Source organism: Carassius gibelio, chromosome A15 (assembly GCF_023724105.1).
Source record: "Carassius gibelio isolate Cgi1373 ecotype wild population from Czech Republic chromosome A15, carGib1.2-hapl.c, whole genome shotgun sequence".
Taxonomy (NCBI): domain Eukaryota; kingdom Metazoa; phylum Chordata; class Actinopteri; order Cypriniformes; family Cyprinidae; genus Carassius; species Carassius gibelio.
Genome location: NC_068385.1, coordinates 4,413,656 through 4,433,655, shown reverse-complemented (window position 1 = coordinate 4,433,655; position 20,000 = coordinate 4,413,656). Strand labels below are relative to the sequence as shown.

The window sequence follows — 20,000 nt, the reverse complement described above, 5'->3', positions numbered from 1 at the left end:
GTCGCTTAAGAGCCCGACTCTTTATTACATCCATTAAGTGGGGCTCTTATGAGAGAATTACACTGTAGATACACAACACCAATAAAAGATGAAAACTCTCGCTGGGAGCTTTCAAAGCAGTGGCTGTAAACTCAAACCAAAAGACTTCATGATTCATTTACTAAGTTTGTGTCACGCCATCCCATAACAAGAAGTACCTTGAGGCAGCCTTTTGACTCTATAACTTCTGTTTTGTGTGTGTGTGTGTCTTCTTTTTGCTTTTTTCTCAGATGGAGAGGAGCTGACGGAAACCGATTCTTTCACAATGTCAGGCTCACAGGATAAACTTCTGAACACTCATGCTGAAGTCGTGTAAGTCTGTGTGCGAACAGTGAATTTGTAGAAGGCTCTTTGCAGTTGAATTCTTGTCACAACTTTGCCTTTTATTGTATGTCCTTCACGGTTTGTCATTTTAAAATTATAAAATAACTAAGGTCATGTTTTATATACTGTATATAAAGGCAAATATGCAAAGGTTGGAAGAGATTGACCTCTTGAGAAACGTCCATTTTTTTTTTTTTACTTTCAATTTTCATTTTTACTGAGGGCTGGTGGTGTAGTGAACAATAGATCTTTGGGTATTCAAGCAATATTTCAAGGAACAGTTATCCCAAAACTGTTAAATCGCATATTTACAAAAGAAAGAAAATCTAGACGGCATGATGTGCAGCATGACACTGGTATTTGTTCCTTCGATTGTAGAATCTTCCGTACCAGTATCCCATTTCAGTAGTGTTACACTGTAAACCTACATGTTTCCGTTATTAAAAGCTTTTTACATGCAACATAATTACCTAGACTGACCCAGATTTTGCAGCCTCATAAATGTTTAGTCTATGGGCAAACCCTAAAATCCATGTGGAATTATATATATTTATATATATATATATCTTCTGCATTCTAATTTTCCTGCACTTTTGAATAAGGTATTGCTGACAAGACAAATCTTGAAGGCCAGGTACAGTTAAGTGAAAGCTGGCAACGCTCTAGGCTGGCAAATGGAGTCAAGTTTTGAGCTCAGTGGGATTGTGGATAATTGTGGCAATATTGGGGATGAGAGAGTTCCACAGTGTGAAACGCATTAACGCCATTCAACCCCGCTTTCTCTTTACAGCATCAGGGCTCGAAGTTCAGACAATACACGGCAGCTGACATGTCGAGCGAAGAACCCAGCTGCTCCTCGAGTTCTTGAGACAAGCATCACCATGAGGGTATACTGTAAGAACCCTGCCATTGTGTAAATTCACACTGAATGTGTTTACGACTAAACACTCCTAATATTGAATCATTAATGGTTTTATATATATTTATTTGTTTTTATGCGTGATATGAAGAGCCAGTGGATTTGGTATTTGAAATCTCAGGTCAAGCAGAGTTTAATTAAATGGAGCACACACTGTAAATAATGAAAATCACTATGAGTTTGAATTCATAGATTTTCTCGTGCAGTTCTGAGTTCATGGCCACAGCTGTGTGACTCATAGTCAGTTGGTCCTTTTTCCTGTCAAGTAATACTCATGGTCTTTTCACTATGAAAATATGCATTTGCCTTTCACTCTGAGATGATAACACAAGTACCAAGAGTACAGCCTGAACCAAAGTCAACATGAAGCACTGTCTACCATTTCGCTTCCACAATCTGACTTATTTTCATGAGAAACAGGCTATTCGATAATAATTATATTATTTTTATTATTAATTGGCAATTAATTGGCAAAATGTGTTTTTTAAGTAACTTATTCAATTCAAAATGTTATTAAAAATCTAAACACATTAGGTTACAACAACAAAATTGTTTAAGAGTTAAGAGTTAATTGGTTTAGATGGAAATAATTCCTTAAAATCACAATTCATCACAATTTTAAGGCCAGGTGCACTCGCACCATGTTGTTTTGACTATTTACATGGCGGAATTTGCAAGAGCAAAGACTGAATGCTTCTCCAGAGAGGATACGGATCTGCTCGTGCACAAAATGTATATCATCTGTTGGGCACAATAATAATAATTGCCATGTTTGTGCGCTGCTACGTGTCACTAATGCGTTATTTGTATCCCCATGGGCATACAAACGGGCACAAATGTATTTGCTATTTAAACAACGTGGCGCAGGACATGAAAATTATTACTGCCACATTGCACCAGGGGTATGATAGTGCCCAAGTTTCTAGGTCAGATTCAAAATTTTTGAGAGTGAACACTAAGAGAATGCAAAGTTTGTCAGGGAAACGTTACATTTTTGCAAGAGAACGCAAATGTTTTGCGAGCCAACCCAACACTTCACTTCTTTTCTCAAAAATCTGTTTTGTTAGAGAAGGCAAACTTTCTTGGAAGAACTTAAATACTTTTGCGAGAGACCATAAATGGTTTATGAGTCAACACAAAGATTCTCAGCAAAACGCAATACTTTTGCGAGAAAATGTGAAAGTGTTTCGAGCGAATACAAAAACTTTAAAATACTCAGCTCATGTTTTGTTTTTTTTCATCACTTTGTCACACTAGGGGCTCTGTCTCATTTCAAACCTTGCTTTCTTCTGCAAAACATAAAAGATACTGTTTAAAAAAATATATATTTTGTCCATACAATTAACAGGACTGTAAAGGGGATTTAAAACTACATTGAACCCCATTGACTTTTATGTCATCGACAATAAACAAAGAAACATTTTACACAATATCTTTTGTGCTAATTTTTTGTGTGCAAACTATCCCTTTGAGGTATCTGTCGCAGGTTGGTGTGAAGTAAAGTTGATATTTTTTTCATGTTGACTTCAAAAAGAAACACTTTTCAAATCAGTTTAGTGCAACATATTTCATCACATAATTTTTTTCAATTTTAAGTCTTTTGTAAGTGTATCTGTTATGTTATTAGGTGCAACCTAATGCAAATTTTAAATTCCATGTGATATGATGCATTTCACAGGCATAAGCTTCTACCGAAACGCCAATCACATTTTTTCTGCTCACTAAATTTATGCTTTAAAACACCCTCTGCCCCCATCCCACTCCAGCTCATGGTTCCATTACTGCCCAGCCAGTGCAATAAGTGCTAATGTAGCAGAACCGATGGCCAGCAATGCTGTCTTACTCAGCACGCCTGGCCCATCAAATCCAACTTTCCACTGTCCATTTTCATCTGCAGCAGATTGTGAGCAAGACGGCACTTTTTCATGGCAGACTCTCATTCGTCCATCACGCCGCTTGATTGGGGCAATAACAAAGAGACCCAACCACATCATTTATTTTATGGCAAATGTATTATTCAGGAGCCCCACAGTAATTTATTCATGTTCCACATTGCCTTATTACAGTTTAAACATCTGTTATTTTGGTTTATGGACTGGCGCCAGTGTGTGGGTCGCTCTTTATACTTAATGGTTTCATCAAAGGGACAAGCGATGTCTTCACGCTGCACTGGCATTAAATATCCTCGATTTAACAATGTTGTATTTGACTAAAATAGAGTCATGCGCTTCCTGAAACTTGTGGTCGTTTTTCTACCTTTCTCTTTCTTCTTCTTCCTCCATTTCATATCTCTTAACTGGCACTAACATGAATAGAAGCCTGTCTTCACAGAACAAAGGGTGAGTGAGTGAGGGTGATCTTCTGTTTTAATATTTTCCCTCCTTCTCGCTCACAAACAATTCCTCTTTTAATTTCTTCTTGAGAATCTTTTGAGCCGTGATGCGATGCATGTGAATACATATGAATGATTGAAATTCTGTCTATTGATGTCGTAACCCTTCATTCACTTCCTTCAGTTCCCCCGCAGGCTCCGGTCATCATGGGATTGGAAAATGAAGAAGTCAAAGCAGGATCCTTTCTCAGGGTGGTGTGCATGTCATACGGGGGCAACCCACTGGCCACTCTGCATTGGATTAAGGTGAGATAAATATAAGAAGATCATCCTTGGTTGCCCCTTTTCTTTTTCCGGAATAATTACTTGGCCTTTCCTTTGCTTGAACAGGATACGAAAGAAGACCTTGAGTTTGTTTTATAGTTATCAATTGAAATTTTATTTCCCACAAATTAAAGAAAGATATTAGTTACACTTTACAAAAAAGTGATCCCATTACTTAATGCAATAACTAGCATTAACAATTAGCAATACAAGTTTTTTTTTTTTTTGTAATGTAAAAGTTTTTTTTTTTATGATACACTGAAAATTAAACAGATTATGTCAATTAATTATTATTTATTATTTTATGTTGCTGTAATTGTTATGATATGGTACAATTGTGAAGGTCAAGACCTCTGAGGTGGGAGAAGCCAAAATCCTTACTTTTTGGGTGGAGGATATTAGGTTAATTTTATTATGGGATAGTTTACAAACCAAAGTACATGGGATTTGTGCTTCTAAAAAGTCACGAGACATCAAAGTGTACTGCATTCATGAAAAGGGCCAAATATATAAATTGCTCCAAATATGACATTAAGCAAGTAGCCGTTAGATGAAAAATTATGGGATGCTTCATTCAACCATGCTATAGCTGTTTACCAAAATGCTTTGCCGGCCAATTGTCATGAATGTAATGCCAAAGTAAGTCACAGTGGAACATAGATTGCTAAAGTAATTTGAAGCTAGGTAGAATCTGGCATGTGCACCAGTTGTCATATTCTCAAAATGTTCTCATCCTCAGGAATCATGAAGCATTGGCTTCTCAAACAGCTTAATAAATGTGATGCAAAGCTTCAGTGCCACTGAAAATTTTGCTGAGACTGTGTTGGAGGACTAACTCAAGATAACAGCGTGCATATGTTCACAAAGAGACTATGCTGAGATTGAACACAAGCAGAGTTTTTATAAAGGCCATTCAACATTCCTTAAAGACATTTTGAGAGTGGCTCTCGGGTACGGGTTAAGTGGACTGCCCTTGTGTAAATTTTTCTCTTTAATAGGACATTAAGAAACTATGATAAATGTTTTTTTTTTTTCATTCATCCATTTATTTAGTAGTTTGTGTGTGTGCGCGAGAGTTTGTGCGTGAGTGAATGACTAAACTCAGCAAGCCTAGGGGACAGCTGAGAGCTGCAACCAGAAACCTTTTTAAACTTCTGTGTTTAGAGACAGAGAGAAGATTTCAAGCTTTAAATCATTTGCAAGGGAAGTCTAGGTTGCCAAATCTACTTTTCAATTCACGTAGTGTCCCACAGACAGACTCACAGTGGAGACGCTGAGTATACTTTGATAAAATGTGTCAGTCCTGACATTTCTAATAATTTTCAGCTAATGCAAATGTTAGCATCTGCAACACTGTTGGCTGGATGTCTGATCTCATACACAAATGTCTTTTTCTAGAAGTAAAGTTTCTAGAAGTTCTGTCTGTCAGTCTATCTATCTATCTATCTATCTATCTATCTATCTATCTATCTATCTATCTATCTATCTATCTATCTATCTATCTATCTATCTATCTATCTATCTATCTATCTATCTATCTATCTATCTATCTATCTATCTATCTATCTATCTATCTATCTATCCCGCCAGCCAGCCCGCCCGCCCATCCTTCTGTCCATATCTGTTCATCTGTCTGATCTGTCTGTCTGTGTCTATCTATATGTTTATCTGTCTGTCTATCCATCCATTCATTCACCTATCCATCTATCTATCTATCTGTGTCATCACTTTCTCTATTTCAGAACGGAGAAGTCCTGTCCACTAGCTGGGAGGTGGACATTGTGTCACGTCGGTCCAGTAGTGTGTTGAAAATGGAGGTGAAGCCAGAAGACAATCATGCTGTGCTGCGGTGCGAGAGCACCAACCAAGTGTCTCATTCACCAATGTCCATCACTCGCACTCTGACCGTGCTTTGTGAGTACTCCAGAACACATTATAGCTCTTAATCTTGAAAAAGTTCTCCTCAAAATCCCATCAAACGTCTAAAGGCCACAAGCCTCTTGTTGCTAGTAGTTTTTAAAAAAAGCCTTAAAATAAAAGCTTGATCTTTCATGACATGCTGTCACTTACCATAAGATCGTTGGTGATGGTCTTGTTACAATGTCAAACAACCCTTTCTTATCTCAAATCTACTTTCATTGTCACATACCTCTTATTGAGAATATTCCCTAGTGCACACAAATACTGATGTCAGTTGGGTGTTATTAGAAGATCACTCTAGACATTTCACACGCCATTTCATTGGTCAGCTAGATCATTATTTCTAGATTGTAAGAGGATCATGAGAACATATCTTTATTGGCCTTAAATCCTTTGTGGCACGACTAGCTTTTTAAAACAATTTGCTGGAAAGATCTGCTGATTGTCCATTTAACTTGCTTCTTTTTCTGTTGTGGTGTTCTCTTTTCCTCACAGTTGAGCCAACCGAGGTAACGTTACTGGGCACCTTTGAAGCCATAGAGGGAGAGGAGATCAATCTGCTCTGTCACACTTCCTCTAGTAATCCTCCGGTCAACATCCGCTGGTGGCTCGGGTTCAGGGAGCTCAACAGTACAGCTGTTACCATCTCTGAGGTATTTAACCTATCAGTCAAAATCCAGGATGTGAAACTCTTATCTTACAGAAATTGCCATAGTTTTTGACCATTATTTTGTACATTATTGACATAGACCTTACATTTTCTGACCCACTTCAGCTCTTAAAGTCTTTGCTAATGAGATGACTAGTTGAATGCACAATTTTAACTTCCATGACATAACTGATTATGACGCTGCATGCTTTTCATTTATTTTGCACTTTAATCTGAATTGATACAGCATGCGCTGACACATTTGTGCATGCAATTGTAGAGCATGTGCTGTGAGCACATTATAACAGCTGAAAGGATAAGATTTTACATTTTTTATTGACTTACGGCCTGACAACATCTCATCTGACCACAGTTCACTGTTGTTCTGATGTTTTCCGGGCTCATTTGACTAGTGCCTGGAGCAACTCTCCCATTTAAATAATAATAAGAAATGTTTCTTGAGCAGCAAATCAGCATATTAGAATGATTTCTGAAGGATCATGTGACACTGAAGACTGGAGTAATGATGCTGAAAAATTAGCTCTTACGTCACAGGAAGAAATTACTTTTCAAAGTATATTAAAATTGAAAACAGTAATTGTAATAATATTTCACAAAATGTAAGTTTTTTTGTATTTTTAATCAAATAAATGCAGCCTTGGTGAGCATAATATGCTTTATTCAAAAACATCTATAAAAAGCATAGCATATTTTTTTTTATATAAAATATTTTATATGATTGATGAACTTTTTAAAATATAATTTTTTTTTGTGTGAAGTGCCTTAATGGAAGTGGCTTTCATTATTTGTTTGTACAGTTTAGGTTCATTCTGAATTGTTTGCTGGACGACAGAAGATCTTTACTGTCTCTTACTATTACTACAAAATCCAACTACATATTTGTAGATGCCAGTGTACAATGATGATAAGAAACGTTGCCCATCATACTTGTTCATCCCTTTTTTTGGACACTGTTTCTGTGTCTTGCTTTCGATAGGTCCGTCTAAACACTTTCACAAGCCATTCTGCCGACAACGAAAAGCTTCGTGTAGACTAGCCCCTGATTAAAGGAATAATTCTCAATTATTGTGTGAAATAAAGCCAGCCAGCCTTGACCTGAGAGCGATTCAAAGTCTCCATCAAGACTCTGCTTTTACTTTAGATTCTATTAGTTACTACATAATATTCTGTGAGATCAGGGGCTTTTAGAGTCTCTCTCTTTTTTAATCTCCTGCTCTTCCTCTCCAGAGGTTGATTTGAATGAAACATAAGTGAATAAAAGCCAACCCGAGGCTGCTGGGTGCATCACAGGACCATCCTTGTTCATTTGGAGGTGTTTTACATCTGATCTTTCATTTAGATGTTGGTGTTAATTTATAATTTTTTTTTTTTTTTTTTTTAGTTATCAGATCTACTTTTTATTATATATATATATATATATATATATATATATATATATATATATATATATATATATATATATATATATATATATATATATATATATATATATATATATATATATATATATATATATATATATATATGAGGATTAAATGCAAAGAAAACCAGGGTCATGAAGTCAGGGTCTACCCTCTAAGCAGGTGTCAATCAGAGCTTAGCAAATGAGCAGAATTAAAAACCTTGCCAATTAAATTAATGAATATTATCAAGGCTCCTTTTCAACACTCTCCCCAGAAGGACATGTAGACATAACGTTTTATAGTCAGTTTGTGTCACTAATGTCCAATCTACTTATTCAACTCTTAAACACATTTCAAAACCGTGGCTTTGCTAAGTTTGCCACACTTAAAAAAGTTCATGTTTTAGTGAGATTATAAAAGCCACAATGGACGCCAACACTTTTGTCAAAATTGTTTTCTTTGCATTTAATCCTCAAATCACATGAACTACAGTATCTCTGATTAAACAATTGATGCACAAGGCCAGTTTCAAGAATGTCTACCATTAAAGAGACAATAAATCATGGTAGCACGATTTAAAGTTTCCACTCTTGTGTGCAAACACTTTTCCTTATAATAGCCCTTTACACAGACCATATAATATGCTCAATAAAAATGAAAGGTCTCCTGAAATATTTGTGTCGCAGGGGGATAATGGTGGGATGATGACGATGTCTAACCTGACGCATAAAGTGTCACGTGAGGACAACGGTCTTTCTCTGACTTGTGAGGCGTTTAACAAAGGCACCCGCTTCTCTAGCGTTCGCTCTGGAGAGCTCATCGTTTACTGTGAGTGAATGCCAACATTTTATCTAACATTTAGTTTTGATAGAATATTGATAATACCTGAAAATTAAATTTCAAATAAATTCTGTCATTTTGAACTTTCTAATCATCATAGAATCCTGAAAAAAAAAAATACATAGCAGTTTCCTGTTTTTAGCATTGATATGTTTCTTGAGCAGCAAATCAGCATATTATATTTTCTGAAGGAACATGTGAAACTGAAGACTGGAATAATGATGCCGAAAATTCTGCTTTTTTCACTGGAGTACATCATTTCATTTTGTAATACATTTTTAATAAGTTATTTTACATTGAATTAATATTTCACAGTATTACTTTTTTTTACTGTATTTTATTTTAAAAAATTCGGCCTTGGTGAGTGTAAGAGACTTCTTTAAAAAAAATATATTTAAAAAGCATAATAGATCCCAAACCTTTGAACAGAAGTGTATTTATAACTATATCTAAAATAAATGTACAATTTTATAATGTGCTTTTTTTTGCCAATATCTCAGAAATGTGCATATTGGAATATTAGTTCAGTTGATGTCTGTTCCTCTTTTTCTCAGATCCTCCTCAGAAGGTGTGGTTAGATGCACCTCCACCGAACGTCTTCTTACACTCTGGGACAGCTCTTCGTTTGGTCTGCTTCTCCAGTGGTGGCAATCCCACCGGTCAGCTGGTCTGGTTGAAGGTGTGTAGTGTTATGAACAGTTTTCATGACAGTTACAGATGAGTTGTTTTTTTTTAGGTCTGCCATTAAACAATCCTCCATGTCTGTGTGTGTGAACTACAGAACAATAAAGTGATTCAGACCGCTTCGAGGCAGGTGTCCTCAGAGCGTGGTGTGTCACGAGAGCTGCTTCTCACCCTCCAGCCCAGTGACAATCTGGCCACCTACCGCTGCGACTCCTCCAACAAAGCCAAGAAAGTTCTGTCCGCCCAGACCAAACTCAGGGTTCTGTGTATGTTTAGAAAAAAACACACATACAGTGATGCTAATCTACTTTTTTTTTTTTTTTGGTCTATTTACAGTTTTTCTCAGTCACTTTGGTGCATTTTTCAAAACAGAAATGAAATTTTCAAAACTACTTGTACAACCTCCACATCATCTAGTCATTAATACACATCATAAAACCAGTTTCTCATTCTTTTGAACAAGTTGCGATTGCTTTTGTACATTCATGCAATTGATTACGCACATTTATCTGCGGTTTCCTACATTATCAGTTGCTAATGTCATGTTGCTCAAAATGTATTATACAGTTTTCTGTGCAATAGTCTTACCCCCCAAAACATCTAGTCTTTAGTTCATCGTATAAGTCATTAAATGCAAAATGGTTAATCTAGTTGTCATAAACTGCCAAGCACACTTTTTATTTGTATTTTTACACACTATTATTAGATGTTTTGTCAATTTGGCATGAATTGTGCAATTGAATCTTGACTAATGAAGAGAATGTAGATGATAAACCAATGATAAACCATTTCTCTGAAATAGCTCAAAGGTTCATCTCATGAATCTTCAGTAGGAAAGCTTATACTGTATAGACAAAGGACAACACAAGAGTTACAAATTCTGAAAATGGAATTATTTTCATCTTTGTTCCCATATTTCCTTTTCTATATCACAATGGCATTGTAAAAGTATTTTTTATTTTTTTATTTTTTTGGTCAGACCAATAGTAAAAGTGTAACTGGGAATTCTATCCAGTCTCTTTCAATCAACATCCCACAAACAGTAATGTGTAAATGTGTAGTTTTGAAATGGATATATGGCATACATAAGCATATGGCATACTGTTCAATACAGTAGTTTACATCAGAACATCCCTCCACTGTTAAATTGACAACATGACTAAGCAATTTGACTGTCTTATCCGTAAACTATGACACAAGGACTTGACATTCTGATGGCACTGACATGTTCATTGACACAGATATTTATTTTTGAGAGATGAACTAAGGATTTTGAGCAAGAGACTGGCTTTTGCAGGTCATCCATTGTGTTTTGATATCTGTACGAGTTGTTTTGAGAAATGCACTTACTGTTTTGCAAATCTCAAGAATGATTAGAGAAATGTACCAAAGCGACTGAGAAAAACTGTAACTGGCTAGTAGTCAGTTACTTATTATAGACATCATTCAACAAATTATTACTGTTTTTTTTGTACAATTCATAGTTTCTGTATTTCCATTTTTTTTTTCTGCCTGTCAAACATGATAATAGCATAATAAAACTTCTCAATAAATAAACTGAGCATATTTTTGTTCATTTGAATTTTAAATTGAACAACAAATACAACTTTAAAATTGCCGACCAGACGTCTTAGTTATTATTAAAATTAAAAAATAATCAAATTAATGCATTTATAAGGATGTATTTAATTCATCAAGCAGTAAAGACATTTATAATTTACAAAATATTTCTATTATATTTTATTAAGTGTCCAAAATTCTTTTGAATCCTGAAAAATCATGGTTTTTTACAAAAATATTAAGCAGCTCAACCATTTTTAACTTTGATAATTAGAAATGTTTCTTGAGCAGCAAATCAGCATATTAGAATGATTTCTGATGGGCCATGTAACACTGAAGAATGGGGAAATGGCTCCTGGAATTAAAGTACTTTTTAAAATATATTAAAATAGAAAAAAAAAAAAAAAAGCTATTTTGAATTGTAATAATATTTCAGATATTACTGTTTTTGAAGGATTTTTGATCAAAAAAAAAAAATGCAGCATTGGTGAATTACCAAGGCCCCTTACCGGCCCCAAACATTTGAATGCTACTTTAAATGGATCTCTTTTTTTTGTTTTGTTCCATATTTAAATTGAACAAATAAATAAGTATGTTAATATTCTCCTAAATCATGTATGGGTTGTTAATAGATAGGGTTAGAACTATTTAGTTTGTGAGTTTGGATCAAAATAAACAATTTGATAAATGACTATTTTCACATTTTTTTTATTATATGCCTTAAAATCAGATTCTTTCTAATGAGTTGCTCTTGGTATTGTCTCTCGATCAGTTCCGGCAGTGAGCGTGAAGGTCGTGGCCAAGCAGCAGGAGCTGCGCAGGGGTCAGACGCTGGACCTGGACTGCCTGGCCGGAAGCAGCAATCCCACTGCAAATATCAGCTGGAGTTTGGGCCCTGTCATGTACTGAAACACTCACTCACACACATCATCCCACACACGCACAAATACACCCACACCCACAGCTAAACACACTTTTTCTTAGTCCAAAACTCCTAAGGGGATTTTGATGTCCATCTGATTTATTCACATCAATAGACTGCAGAGTATTGTACCTTGGAAATGCATGTATATTTTGTGAATTTTACTCCAGAATTAAGAAGTGTGCAATAACTGATGTCTTCTGATGTGGATCTGTACAAAAAGAGCAGAAGTTGTGCAGGAGGACTCAATAAAAGCTCTTTGTAGAAGCAGGAAAGTGTCAAAAGTTTGCATAGGCTGATGGGCAGTTTGGCAATCCACCCGAGACCTTTTTTAATGTCTCTATTAGATTTCGACTGGCGTCTGGTGATCACTGAGTCATTACCTTGTTAGAATCAGTCTCTGGTGCTGTCAGTATGTGGCTAGTTGAAAGAAAAATACTTTTACTGCGATTGTGAGCAGATCAGTTGTAGTTTTTTAAACTAGCTAAGCCAAATGATGTGGCTCAGCTTTTATTTCGAAAGAAATTCAGCTATAAATCTGAAGTGTTTGTGAGTGGAGGACTGGTCTGTTTCGAGTTTTATAGGTTTCCAGTTTTGTCGGAAGGTCCCTGCGGGGCCCTAACGCATGTCGGGCAAACAAAAAGATTTCACAGCAGGTGAACGCTGTTACTGTGAAGGCCTTTATCGAATATTCATAGTCTATTTTTGCGATATTACACCAAGGGGAAATTTTTAAAATTCTTCCTCTTTATATAAAATGTCTGTGTGAAATAACAATGTAAATTGTCATGTCTTTTATGATGCTTGATTTCTCTCTCCCTCTCTCTCTCTCTCTCTCTCTCTCTCTCTCTCTCTCTCTCTCTCTCTCTCTCAGGCTAAAGGGAGTTGACCAGGCTCCTAAAAAGGCTGAATTTGGTGGAATGTCCCGAACTAGTAAGCTGTCCCTCACTCTTGAGTCCCATCACTGGAAGAAAAGGATCACCTGTCAGGCCTTCAGTAATGTGCTGTCCGAGGGTGTCAACAACTTCTACACTCTGAATGTGCTCTGTGAGTTTTCTGAACACGTTTGAATGTGATTCATGTGATGAATAATGACTGTAGTCAGCTGACAGTCCTGTTAAAACACAATGTCATAATATAGTCTACAAAAAATACTACTAAAATGCATTTGTCATTTTACAAATGGTTTTGTCACCCTCTATAAATAAATACATTTTTTTTTGTTTATTTATAAACTATGGGATTATTCATCTATTTATTTAGTCATTATAATCCTGTATAATCCTGTTTAATAAAATGTATTTATTCAATCAATCAATCAATAATTTATTTATTTAATTGCCAAATAAATAAATAAATAAATAAATAATTAGTTTATTTATTTATTAATAATGGGATGATTAATTAAATCATTTCTTTATTGATGAATAAAATAAAATAAAATAAAATACAAATTATGGGATAAATTGTAATTGATAGCCTTAGTTTTAACATGGGTTTGGTTTGTGTAGCTTTCTGTTATTTTGCTCTGCTAAGCATTCTGATGTATGTTTGAATGAGTCTATACCTGTGTTTAATGTGTATGGTGAGTGTGTGGTGTGATGTGTGCATGTGTGTCTTTGTCTGCAAAATGATTATTGTTTGACTTTGATCTTGTTTTGTCTGATCCAGCCAGCAAACTCTTCAAAGCCTAACACGCTTTGTGAGCGTGACGGAATGTGTGTGTGTGTGTGTGTGTGTGCACGTTCTTTGTCTGCTTCAGAACCTCCACAGTCTGTGAAATATCTTTCTGTTTAAGAACAGACTATTAATTATCACTTTGCCTGCTTTATTGTCTTATATTAAGATAATATTTCATCTTTCACTTTTTTAGTGTTTGTGAATATATTTGAGCTTTTGTGCGTGTGTGTGTTTGTGTGTGTGTGTGTGTGTGTGTGTGTGTTTGTAGATGTAAACAAATCGTTTGTGTTACAATCTGCATTTGAATCCTCATTCTCTCTGAAATGGCACAATGTACATTAATGAGACAAAGACATAGAAGCCCCCCAGAGAGATCCACAGCTCAATAAATCATGCGCCTTATTCACAACAGACCAGTGCAGTGCCAGACTTTAGAGAAGAAAACAACTCAAAATCTGTTGCTTGCTAAAAATCAGTTATGAGCGTGATGCAAAATGAACTTTTTGCCATACGAGAACTGAGAAAATTTTACTAGACGTGAATTGTGAAATGTGTGTATGTGTATGTGTATGTGTGTGTGTGTGTGTGTGTGTGTGTGTGTGTGTGTGTGTTTGGTTGTTTGTGTGTATGCATGTAAAAATTGTAATTAGGATTTTATATTTTAAATATATAAGAAGTGATGATGAGTGAAGTGAAGTGAAGTGAAGCAACATACAGCGAAGTATGGTGACCCATACTCAAAATATGTGCTCTGCGTTTAACCATCCAAAGTGCAAACACTCACAGCAGTGAACACAAAAACACACATCGTGAACACACACCTGGAGTGTGTAAAAATATTTGGTTTGTTGTTTTAATCAATTAGAAATATTATATGAATTTCAAAATGAAACGTCATGAGTTTATATCTCTAATTAATGGCAGTGCAGAGTAAGTGTTAGTCTTTAATTACATTTACATTTATGCATTTAGCTGACGCTTTTATCCAAAGCGACTTACAGTGCATTCAGGCTAACAGTTTTTACCTAACATGTGTTCCCTGGGAATCGACCCCACAACCTTGCGCTGCCAACGCAATGCTCTACCACTTAATTAGAGTTGCTACTGTATTTCCTTATTTGTTAGATATGTTGTTTATGTAGAGTACAGTGTGACAAGCACTATTCTTTGTTTAACTGTTGTGTTTATTGTCAAGTTTAGGAATAGGTTTGCTTGCATACTAGCACCTTCCAAATGAATGTTATGTATCTGTGTGTGTCACTGTGTGTAATACAGTTCCTCCGGAGTTTTCGGATGAGCAGCCGGATCAGGTCCAGGTCACTGAGGATGAAACCGCCAAGCTTCCTGTCAAAGTCTCCGGCAATCCAGATGAAATCACCTGCGAGTGGATTTTTCAGGGCGAGAAGCTTGTGAAAGGTAGCAGACAGCACTACGTACATGACATTACGAACCACGTCGCCCTCATAGGCGCTCTACACACAAACAGACGTGAACACACATTGCCGTATGCTTTCTGAATAAAACATTGAGGGTTTCTGGCACTGCACCTTGGCAGATGTGATCTCGTGCTAATATATGCAGCCTAAATGAGCGTCGCTGTCGCTCTGAATGCAACACAGCGCTTCCGGTTTTCATCTCTGTGTTGAAAGCTTCTCAACACTCTTGTGTCGAGGTCCTTGTGGTATTCCTTTAAAGAGGTTTCTCTGGGAGAAGGGCTTTAGCGGATAAGCCAGCTGTTTCAGTGTGTATATATGTGCAGGATTTGAAAAGTTCCTGTTTGTGGATTTTTATTGTCACAGCACTGTGATTCACCTGTTCTGTGTGGGTTGTGTCACGTCTGTATGTTTGTGACAGAAAGAGATCCTCGTTATCACTTCGATGACTGGACCCTGGAAATCGTGAACGTTTCTCGGCAGGACGGGGGCGAATACATCATAGAGTGTTCCAACGCTGAGGGGAAGAACCGCACAAAGCTTAAGCTGGATGTACAGTGTGAGGAACTCTAACTCTAAATCTAACTCATCCTAACCAGGCGAAATGTAACAAGCTTTGAATAGCAAATTTCTCCTGCCTGAAAGCTAAATGTTGTAGTAAGAAACAAGTAAAGATCATAACATGCAGGGGAGGTTTAAAATAATTAGTTTGAAAACACACACACACACATAAATTATTTAATAAAGTGACATTATATTTTGCATATTTATATAAAACATATTAATTACTTTAATATTATTGAATAATTCAGGGTTATTAGCCTCAACTATAGCCATAAACAAATTGTACTTAAAATATAAAAAAAACTAAAATAAAAAAATATAATTAAAATATAATAATAATAATAATAATAATAATAATAATAATAATAATAATAATAATTATTATTATTATTATTATTATTATTATTATTATTATTATTAAATATTAGTTGAAAAAATACAATACAATTTTTTAAACTTGTATTAATATAAAAAATATAATATAAATAATATAATAATATATTTATTTTTAGATATTAATTACTAAATAATAATTTTTAAAAAATCAGCTAGTTGCCATGGCATTTCTAATTTTTGTTTAGTTTAAGTTGAAGTATTAAAATAACTAAAACAACAAAATTAATAAACCTTAAAAAATCTTATTCAAAATATTGACAAAAACTATAGTAGTATATCAGTGATAATTATCACTATATGTATGTGTGTGTATATATATATATATATATATATATATATATATATATATATATATATATATATATATATATATATAACTTTTGATGTAGCTCTAATATTTTTCTATGTGTAATGACAAAAGAAATCTGTTAGTTTAAGTTTAAGTTTAATAGTGGTCTCAGACCTTTGGACACCATTGTTTATTATAGAAAGCAGGATTTAGTAAAGCAGGACTTGAAACCAATGAGTTTTCACTGTGGGCATGACTAACCAGTTTGATGTGTTAATAAATAGGCACCCAAAATGTCTTGAGACTGTTTACAGTCATGGATGGTTGGGAGACAAACCAACGCTATCTCACGGCCAATTCGTACGTATTTTACAAGGGGGCTTATTCGTACGAATTTGTACAACCTCACTCGTGCGATTTTATACTCGTAAAATACGTACGATTTGGCAACAATCGTACGAAATTGTACGAGTGTGGTCGTACAAATTTGTACGACCACACTCATACAATTTCGTACGATTGTTGCCAAATCGTACGTATTTTACGTGTTGCACAATTCGTATGAATTTGTACGAATGACCTACACCTAACCTCACCCCTAAACCTAACCGTCACTGGGGTTTAGACAAATCGTATAAAATCGTACGAGTGAGGTTAATAAGCCACCTTTGTGAAAAATGTACGAATTGCCATGAGATCGGGTTGGACAAACTCATATTAGCATGAATGATTACACAGAGTCAACATCTTTACTAACAACTCATGCCACATGAATTGAAGATGTTGACTATTGAATATGTATAAATGCTAATTAATCTAATAAGGATGCATTTTCACAGTACTGTTAGAAGCATCTTTTAAGGTTAAAATGCTTTCAGTCGGGATAGTATGAAATATTTTTTCCTCAGTACAAATAACCACAAAAGTTGTGGCGCAAAATCCATTTATGCTGTTTTCAATATTTGTACCACATATTTACTTGCCTATTCAAACCCACACGCAGATGGAGACACACAAGAAAAAGAGAGGGACACCAAGAGAGAAAAAGAAAGAAAGAGCACTCCCACTTCCTTAATGATTAAATAATAGCACTGCTTCAAATCTAGGCCTGCATGTTCCTCCAAATCCTTCTGCACTAATGGATCTCCACATCCTCATACAATAGCATCTGACAGTGCTAGATATTCATTATGTATGGGCCATTTGAATAGCTTTTACCAATGGTGCTGTTTTCCATGTAGGCCCCCCTCTTTCTGCCTGTTAGGAACAATGCAGAGGAGGATTGTACACGCCAACATGCCAGAGATTAGGCTGGTGGTAATGGCCCACTTGGTTGAGGATATGATCCTCCTGGGGGCTGGGATGGAGATAGGGCAGAGTAGTTTGCCATACGTGCCTGAGGCAACCATTTTAGGTCCACTTTTCTAGGAATTTTTTATATAACTTACTTCCCTGTATTTGAGGACAGTCAAAGCAGTGATATTTCATTTTTTTATCATTTAAAAAAAAATATATAGTTATAATGTAGTTTCTTTTATAATTATAGTTATTGTATTTATAGTCATAGTCAAATCATTTTATTTCATAATTAATTTTTTTATATTTATTATAATAACAAATGCAGCAGTTTGATTTTTAAAAATGCTTTTGTTTAATTTTGATATTTTATAAATATTCTTAGTCAAAAGATTATTCTAGCTAATATATATAGTTATATATAGTTATATATTTATATTATACTACATTTGCTATTTTTATATTTATATCATAGCAGTGATATTTCATTTATTTATTTATTTTTTACTTTTGTTACATTTTTTATTTTGATATTTTATCAATATAATGTTTATTTATAGCAAATGCAATATTTTATTTTAAAATATTTTGTTTTATGTATATGTTTTAGAAATATGAATGAATTTATTCATAGTCAAAGGATGTTTGATTTTATCTGTTTTTATATCATTATTTATATAAGATAGATAGGTATAATTGGTTTATAATATTTATTTTATATAATATTTTATTTGCACTTAATTTGTTGGGGCATTCACATTGAGATTATTAATGTTTTGTTTTAATGTTTCTTTTCTTTTCTTTTTTTTTTCTCTGTAATTGTGAGAGGTGATGAATAAATGAAGTGTAGGAGTGCATGAAATAAAGAATTGAATTAACAGAAATCTCTAAAGACAAGTAACATTTGGTGCTTCTGTTTCTGTCTTTGAAATATTAGAGCTCTGGGAGAAAGAACTTTTATGGCTAAATAGTAATGAATGGCCATGGCTATAAATGTAATTTATTAATAGCAATTCTGTTATTGTATCAGCACGGATGACCTGTGTAGACCTTAGCTGGTCAGTGCAAGCATCTAGAAATGTCAGCTGTAACAGAGTGTGGCAGATACTTCTTGAGGTGGTGTGAATTCTGTAGCCGTTCGAGAGTGTTGTTATTTTGTCTCAGTAAGCATTACTTCTGTTCTAACACGTGCGGCCTGTGCTGTAGCCACAGTGACTTGAAGACTGTTTGCAGCCAGCCATGGAGGAATACATGAGGGTTTGAAATAACAGTAATAGGGACAACATTACAATAGACCTTGACTGTTAAGGTTTTTTCCACTGTCTGTGAATAATTCAAACAGGAAGTGCAGAGGCGCATAGTATCGAGACTTAAACAGAGGCAAGTCTGGCAAGACGTTCATTCTTACATGTATAGCACACATTAAATGAAGAACAAGTATAAGCAAATGACGCTATCATATTGAATGCCATTTTTTATTCCATTTTATGTTTGTTTTATAGTTATAATGTAGTTAAATCATTTTAGATTTTATTTTGATATTTTATAAATAGAATGTTTGTTATTTAGCAAGTGCAGATTGATTAAAATGTTGTTATTCTTTTGGGGTTTTTTTTATATTATATACTATATTGAGTTTGTATTTATTCATAAACATAGCACAATGTTATTAAATAAAACTGAAAAAATAGAAAAAAATATTTTCGTAAATTGAAATAAAGCTAAACGTTGCTATAAATATAAGATGAAAAACATAAATTGAAATAAAAAAAAGAATTCCCATGCCAAATAAAAGAAGTTTGCCAAAATGTAGAAAAACTAAAGCTAAATTGAAAATATAATAATAAAAATAATAACATAAGCACATAAGATTACTAAAATAAATGCTTAAAATATGAAATAAAGAAAATTCTAGATGGAAAAAAAAAAAAATTACATGCCAAATAAAATAAGTTTTCCAAAATTTAGAAAAATAAAGCTAAATTGACATATAATAATCATAATAATGACAAAAGCACATAAAATGACTAAAACTAAAATGAAAGCTGAAAATGTGAAATAAAGAAAATTCTAAATCATAATCCTATATAATAAACGATTGAATCACTATTAAACATTATTATTTATGCATTATAGAATTATTTCTACCTTTTTATATTATAAAAAATATGTGTAATAGACATTATAAAATACAATACAATAAATGCTTCTCTTATTTTGATGTTATTTTTGTTTGACCTCCAGATGCCCCTACTGTGCGTATGAAGTCTGATCCTGTGTATGTGAACTTGGGAGACACTGCAGACTTACTGTGCATCGCTGATGCCAACCCCATCACCTACAGTATGTTTTCCTGGAAGTGGATGGTGAGCGATGTCTTTCTCATTTCTCTTTTGCTTTCTCCC

The 20,000-nt window shown here is 34.5% G+C and overlaps 1 protein-coding gene across 3 annotated transcripts in view; it reads left to right on the top strand.

Moving 5' to 3' along the window:
- Positions 1 to 20,000, top strand: part of nphs1 (NPHS1 adhesion molecule, nephrin) — a 64,305-nt gene that overhangs the window by 30,727 nt on the left and 13,578 nt on the right. For all 3 annotated transcript variants that reach the window (XM_052615817.1, XM_052615816.1, XM_052615818.1), the window contains 13 exons: positions 270 to 351; positions 1,154 to 1,257; positions 3,799 to 3,920; positions 5,681 to 5,852; positions 6,354 to 6,511; positions 8,618 to 8,759; positions 9,326 to 9,450; positions 9,553 to 9,721; positions 11,788 to 11,917; positions 12,812 to 12,984; positions 14,893 to 15,033; positions 15,472 to 15,609; positions 19,840 to 19,961. In XM_052615817.1, coding sequence (XP_052471777.1) covers positions 270 to 351; positions 1,154 to 1,257; positions 3,799 to 3,920; positions 5,681 to 5,852; positions 6,354 to 6,511; positions 8,618 to 8,759; positions 9,326 to 9,450; positions 9,553 to 9,721; positions 11,788 to 11,917; positions 12,812 to 12,984; positions 14,893 to 15,033; positions 15,472 to 15,609; positions 19,840 to 19,961 — 1,778 coding nt within the window. The remainder of the gene's footprint in view (positions 1 to 269; positions 352 to 1,153; positions 1,258 to 3,798; positions 3,921 to 5,680; positions 5,853 to 6,353; positions 6,512 to 8,617; positions 8,760 to 9,325; positions 9,451 to 9,552; positions 9,722 to 11,787; positions 11,918 to 12,811; positions 12,985 to 14,892; positions 15,034 to 15,471; positions 15,610 to 19,839; positions 19,962 to 20,000) is intronic.